This window comes from Cystoisospora suis (genome assembly GCF_002600585.1).
Source record: "Cystoisospora suis strain Wien I chromosome Unknown contig_1404, whole genome shotgun sequence".
In the NCBI taxonomy this organism is placed as follows: domain Eukaryota; phylum Apicomplexa; class Conoidasida; order Eucoccidiorida; family Sarcocystidae; genus Cystoisospora; species Cystoisospora suis.
In genome coordinates, this window is record NW_027154204.1 from 1 (window position 1) to 6,808 (window position 6,808).

Here is a 6,808-nt window from a genome sequence, read left to right on the forward strand (position 1 = left end):
GATTGTAAAATCCTGACAGTTGGTCAATGCCGGTAGGGGATAGATACTCTTCCGATTCCCGGTGAAGCGGAGCCCTAAGTAGTTCTGTTGTTAGTCTGCCGCCGTCAGTCGGTAGCTTGGAGTAGCTCGAGCTTTGTGCTGCGGCTCGGGTCGCTGTTGTGATCTCGGTGAACTCCGTTGTAGTGGTTCTTGCTTGCAGGGTTAGACTGGCTGCTTTTCGGGGAATCCGCGATTGTAGTTCCAGCTTTGTTGCAGCAATAGAATGCCTCCTGGCTTGTGCCTCCGCTGGTGGGCTTCTCTCCCCAGCCAAAATAGAGGATGCCAACGGCATCTCGGACGAAAGGCGTTGCGGTGTTGTGGACTGATCACCGCAGCCTATCCCGTTTTCCCTACTGTCGCTGTTGCACGTTGCACGAAAAAATGGTCTGATGTATTACACTTTACACGCACTGGCGTCCGCGCTTGGGCTTCGAACGCTCAGTGCCCACCAATTGTCACAAGTCTCCGTGTGGGTCCCGAGCCTCTATAACACAGGAGCGCTCGGTGGCCGGTCGGACTTGTAGAACCGGCGTTCTTGCGTGACCGTGAATTCATGCACTTAGTCCCAAGTTAGGGGGACGTTCGAGTTTTTTAGAGAAACGCCGACAGTTCCGTTCCACGTACGCAGTGAGAGGTTCTTTCACTCATGTACGGAGACCGCGGCACCACGATATGAAATCAAGAGCCTTCACCTGAGGCTACAAAATCACAGATCTCCCTGGTCTCCGCTTGGGTGACCGTTCTTCTCTACGCTATTTCGAGACCGCCTCCTCTTCTCTAAGGTGTGCCTTCTCCGTTTCCCATGTCAGTGTCTACCTTGCTCGTGTCAGTGCACTCCTGTCCATGTCTCCCATGTCAGTGCCTTTTGTGTCGGTGTCTCCCATGTCAGTGATTCCCCTGTCTCGCTGTTTAGCCTATGTTATCCTTTCTTACATACATCTTATTTAACTCTACGCTCTGATTGAATGCGAGGCTCTACAAATTCCTAAAACTCGATAGTGAGTTTGTTAAAAGTAAACGGGTTATCTGCGTGTTGTTTTCTCCGGGATCCGTTCTTTTTTCGTGGCTTGACCGCCACCCTATGTCTCTTCGCGTGTCTTCCCTTCGCGCTCTGGCGCTACGTGTTTTCATCTTTAATAATATTTCCCCTGCTTGGTGCGGGGTGATACTATTTTCTAAAATCGTGCGAGTTGCTTATCGCACGTTGTGCCAAGTCTGTACGTGCTATTTTCGCCAAGATCCGCTGCTTTTTAGACCTCGGCCGCCCGTGCTTAGTGTGGATGTCGCTACGTTGCGGGGTGACTCCTAGGCCGCGGGTCGCTATCGTGCTGGCTTAGGTGCCGGTGCCTTGTGCCACTAAATTTTGCCTATTTCTAAGCTTTCTCCTGGGGGTCTAAGCCGACTATTGGTCGATGCCTCTGGCCCTCCTGTGTCTACTTCCGTGGCTTCCCCCGTCGTGCTGGGCGTCCCCGCTGCGGAATTTTCGTGCACATGCCCCGGCCGGTCGGTCATGCCCCCGTCACACGGTACACTCATGCACGTTCACAAACCCGGGCCCTTCTGCTTCTTAGTTGCTTTGGTCCGCTTCCTTGGCCTTCCTTTTTTTGGTTAGCCTTCCCTAGAAAGCGTCTTTGCTTTGGCTAGTCCCTGCAGTTCGGCCTCCTTCTCCTCCGGATTCTCCGGGGCCTTGTTGGCGGCCCTTTCTTGGTCTTCTGGGTCTCGTACGATCACCACTGCGGCTTACGTGAGCCTTGTTGGGTGGTGATCGGGGCAGGATTGTACAATCCTGACACAGGTCCAAAACCGTGGCCCCGCCAACACGCACCTTCGAAGTCCTCGAACCACTTCACCAAATCAACTTTCTCCACTCCCTCGTCCTCGCTTTCGTCGTGCGGTAAAGGCCTCAGCTCTTCGAAAGCCTTAAGATTGGGGCTGGGACCGAAGATTGCCCCGGCTGCTGTCGCTGGTGCTGCGGCTGGCGGAGGGCTTAGCCGCGAGAATAAGGGACGTCAATTCAAATCTAGTTTCGGGGCCGCCTGTTCACAAACCTGTTGTCCCACACTCCCCGTAGTGTTCGCGCCCTCCCCCCTAGGCTTCCGAGGAACTTCCAGCCACATCAGGGAGAGCTGCGCTAACTGGCTTTTTCTGCGCCATGTTCCCCACACCAGGCGTTTCGGAGAGATTGACTCTCTAAATGGAAGTATGACGCTACTGAATGACTTTTTTTTTTAATACACAACAGGAAACACAGAGAAGGCAACCGTCCTGAGAATCGTCCACTGGAAACTCCCTTGTTGGGCTCCCGGGTCACCGCACCACTTGGGGGGAGCTGCCCGCGCCCCCGGCGCTAGCAACTACACTGCAGGTCCGCCACTGGCCCAACGTCAAGAACGGCTACTCTGTCTCCTGCCTTCAAGACACTTACTCGTTAGCCATCACCAACTGCACAATTTGAACTAAACTCCACTTGGGGAGGACCGGGGCTCCGCTCTCGCCCCTGACGATCGCTGGCTGCCACATGAGTGTCGCGTTTCCACCTATGCAACGGGCTGCACAGTTCGCACTGTAGTTACGCACTGATCGCGCAACCGTTCTAAACAAAGAATAAGAAGAATTATTCTTCTGCTCTTTTTCCCCTTTTCCCTCGACGCCCTGTGTCCTCCGCCGATCGAGGTGCCCGCGACACTCCGCCTGCCGTGCAGGCCCAGCGCCTCACCACGACGGTCGCGCACGGAGCCGCCGCGGGCGTCCATGCTCAGCGCGTTCAGTACTACGCGCTGGCCGCCATTTCACCGAGCACGTAACTGACTCGGATTCCTTCTCCGAGTATTGGCTGCCTAGTTTTAACGATGGTGCGCAGCTGCTCGTGGCGGCATATCAGGGAGTTGCGGGGGTTGCACCGCTGCCAGAGTCGCCCAGTGTTTACGCGTTTTTGATGATTCTTCTGCTGCGATTGTGTGACGAGGCCACCAGTCATATCTCGGGTGTAACGCGTGCGCTGTGGCTGTGCAGTCGCACATGTGCCCTGTCGCAAGGGAGTGCTGTGTTGTGCAGCATTTCCAATGAGACGGCTACTGTGCGCCTGCAGTGAGGTCCCGCCCCGGGATCCTGGCCTTAGGTCTCTGTGGTGAACGGATCGAATTCGCCCTTTCCACTTTCAGTGTCGGCAGTTATAGTCAACTCGGTGCCCACGAGTGTTAGCTACGCTGGTAGGATGTAGAGTCTTTGTGCCCCGCTTAGTTCTTCGCTCAGACAGAACTGGTACACTCTTCAGTAGTCCGGAAAGGAAGGCTGCAAGTTGATAGGCATTACGAACAGATGCTGTCGATGAAAGTAGATCTGTGCGTAGACGACGAAGCGCACCACAACTCACGCTTCTGGGCGCTCCTCCGTGTCCTACCATCTTACTTTAAGACATGTTTCAAGCGGCCTCCGAGCTTGTCTGCGCCGTGCCGTAAGTGTTCACAGGCGCTATATTAGTCTATTTGCTTACGCATGCAGAGGAGAGGATCGTAAAGACACAGGTGCTTCTACGCAAATGGTAGCATAGCGTCTACCGCTTGTGTTTCGGCCTGAACCCTAGGGTTAGTACGCAATTTCTGAAGCGCAGACAGTGCATCTCCGGAGGACCAGCTTGCGTTGAGGGACGTCGACACCATGCAGCAACAGGAGTGAGCGCTGGCGCACGTTGGCTACGAAAAAGGAGAGGCCGTGGTACTTGGCGGCCGGCTAGCGGGCCGCATCTTAGACAGGAATCCGCGGGCTGTCGGATCCAGGCACGAACAGGTTCCTGTACTGCTTTCTTGTCTTTTCTTCGCGATCTTGACTTAAGACCTCGCGCTTTCTAAATGCCTTCTGGCCACTGCGTGTGTTCGCTCGCTCATAGCGGTCAACGGCCTGGCTGCCGGCGGGGTGGAGTTAATTCCGTTTCGATGTGCATTGATCCTTGGTCCTCTTGATATCGGATACTCCCAGTTTGGACTGCTCTTCATTACACATAGGCTGGCGAAGTCGCGAACGAGCCCCTGCCCTCGCCGCATGCGGCTGGGATGCGGGCCGCTATCCTTTCCGTGCGTCTGCGGTTGGTGAAGGTTTCAGAATTCAAAAACTCCAAGCATTCTCACTGCTTGCTTCCACGAAGGTGAGTGCGGCTTCTTAAGACGGGATGTCCCCCTTCCTTTCATGCCGCCGCTACCTTCAACCGGAATCCTCTCGGTACATGCGGAAGTGTCGTCGGTCGCCCTTGCGGATTATACAAGCCTACACTTCAATGCAGCGTTGGCGTTCCGCAGGACGAATCGCCTGTGCATCTTCGTGCACACTTTCTTGATGCTTCTAGACGAGACAGCGTCGGCAACTTACGCCGAAGTCAAGCAAAACACCTTTCTGCGTTTTTTTTGGTCAGGGCCGCTGCACGCTGCCTGTACTGTTTCTCCTTTTCTCAGCTTCTCCCGCCTGAATCTGGCTGCTCCCCTATCCGAAACCGACTTGCTTTCTCGGAATATTCCGGACTATTTGGCGCAGTGTGCCCCTCTAACCTTTTCAGGTTTCTCTGCCGTGGCCCTCCTTCCGATATGTAGTTTTCCGGGTCTTCCGTACAATGACTTTACTTTTAGGGTATCCCGGGCGCCGGCGTTAGCTTGTTACTCCCAGTTGTCTTTGTTTTCTGTCTTCAGGATGTCGCGGACACGGCCTCTCTCTGGAATTCCGGAGTATTTCACGTCTGTTACGTGGTACCATACTTCTCGGCCGTTCGCAATGAGTCATGCTTCTCTGCTTCCTTCACTTAAGTGCTCCCCTTGAGTGCTTCATCTCCTGAACCTGCCATCGGGGCCGCACAGTGAGAGGGGACTACTGTACGTGTCGTATTTCTTTTTTCTCTTCCTGTGCTGTCTTTCCCCGAGAGCGGTGTGTTTTCGACGGTGCGTGCTCGTGATCGCCGTTCAAGCGAATGGCAGTCGTGGTCTGCGAGTTCTCTGATTTTGTCCCCCCCGGCTCACGGCTCTGTCCTCAGCTCGTGGCTTTAGTGTTCTCCATTCTACGTCAAGATGCCTCATTCCCTCGCTGTCTTAGCTACTTTCTCGAGTCTAGGCGCCTCAGCAACACATTCTATTTCGTCATCAGATCCAACAGGTCTATTCCATTCAGAATGGGCGGGCTCATCGCCGCTCTCTTCCGTACCGTCTTTCTTAAGTTCCGTTAGTAAGTCCGCTGGTGCTGCCTTGCACAGTCTTTTATCTCTTTCGGGTTCGAAAGGGGCAACTGCAGCCGCATCTGGAGTGCCTGGAGCCCAGGGGTGCTCTTTCTTCTGTACAGGAGGCGTCCCGATATACACGGGAGGCTCCTCTTCGGCATCCTCTGGAACAGTAGGGGGGCTTTTAGGGTCCCACGCCGTAGCGGGGAAATTCCTGGGGTTGACTTCACATCACACTGGAGATCACGCCTCGCTGACGGATCTCCTTCATTCTTCCGATTCTGCTTTCTGCAAGGCAAGAGTATCTGCCGCCACTGCCGGCCCATCTTACGTTGCCGCAGCGGAGAACGCCACAAAGGCACCAGCGATTGCGGCGAAGTTCTTGGGTCTCCCCTCGGGTCATCCGGTTTCCATCTCCGCATCGTCCACAAAAGCATCAATCTTATGTGCGAACAAACCAGCGGGGACAGCAGCTGCCTCCAAGTTTTTCTCCGGAAGTGCCACTGGGGGCCCGCACGGTGTTAATGGTGCCAGCAGTGTTGCACAGAAATTCCAGAGTGAGCTTCTGCCCCACGTAGACAATGCAGCAAAGGGAGGGAAGCTCTCGAGTACTGGATATAATGGTGAGAGCTTTCTCTTGCGCGCAGGCGAGGCAGGGCCCGCCGCCGGGACGGCGGCCTCGGCAGCAGCTAAAGGAGCTGCAGGGGCTAAGCTTATTGTCGGAAGTAGTGGGGGAACTGATGGAGGGTTGTGTGGAGGACCCGATGCTTTAGGCGTCGCTGCTGGTGTCACAGGAGGAGGAAGCGCAGTTGGAGGTGTCGGGGTCCCGAGTGAGGGTGGAGGTGGGAGCTTCTTTCTGTTGCATGCTGACGAAACTGGCCCGACTGCTGGAACTGCAGCTGTTGCCGCGACGAAGGCAAATGCGTTTGCGGTGTCTGCGCAGGCCAAACGTGGAGCGTTTACTAAGGCAGCCGGGGGCAAAGGAGCTTTGGGTACGAAGACGGTATTCTGGGGGAAGAAGAGTAAAGGAGGTTTCGGGAAGAAGGCGGGAGGGGGCAGATCGTCTGCTGCCAGTCGGCGGGCGTCGAAGGCAGCCCAAAGGCAACAGAGGCAGGCAGAAAAGGAAGCAAAGGCGGCGGCGAAGAAAGCCCAGCGGCAACAGAAGAGAGAGGCGGCTGCACAACGGAAGGCAGCCGCGAAGGAGGAGCGAAGGGCCCAGAAAGCGCAGAGGAGGGAACGAGAGATAGAGAAAGAAAACCAGAGAGCAAGGGAGAAGGAACAGCGGAAGTTCGAGAGGCAGCAAAAGCAAGCTTACAGGGATGAGAAAGCTAGGTTGCAAGAAGAGCAGAGGCGTTACCGGAAGCTTAGGGAGAACCAGGAAGAGGTTGAACGGGAGCGCCGGGCTTACGCAGCGTCTAGTAGACGAGATACAGACTACGGAGGCAGAGGCTGGGGATCCGGGTACAGGCGCACCCCCAGCTACGAGGATGTGGACCGGAGCGGCTATGGTTACGGTGGCTATCGAGGCGGGTATGGGGGTTATGGAGGCGGTGGGTATGGGGGTTATGGAGGCGG

The 6,808-nt window shown here is 55.6% G+C and overlaps 1 protein-coding gene across 1 annotated transcript in view; it reads left to right on the forward strand.

The window, feature by feature from the left end:
* The first annotated feature begins 3,343 nt into the window (after positions 1–3,343).
* The window catches only part of CSUI_003205 (uncharacterized protein), a 7,605-nt gene continuing 4,140 nt past the window's right edge, over positions 3,344–6,808 (forward strand). Inside the window, exons 1-3 of the mRNA XM_068063403.1 lie at positions 3,344–4,180; positions 4,716–4,801; positions 5,356–6,783. Coding sequence (XP_067924620.1) covers positions 4,089–4,180; positions 4,716–4,801; positions 5,356–6,783 — 1,606 coding nt within the window. The 5' untranslated portion in view covers positions 3,344–4,088. The remainder of the gene's footprint in view (positions 4,181–4,715; positions 4,802–5,355; positions 6,784–6,808) is intronic.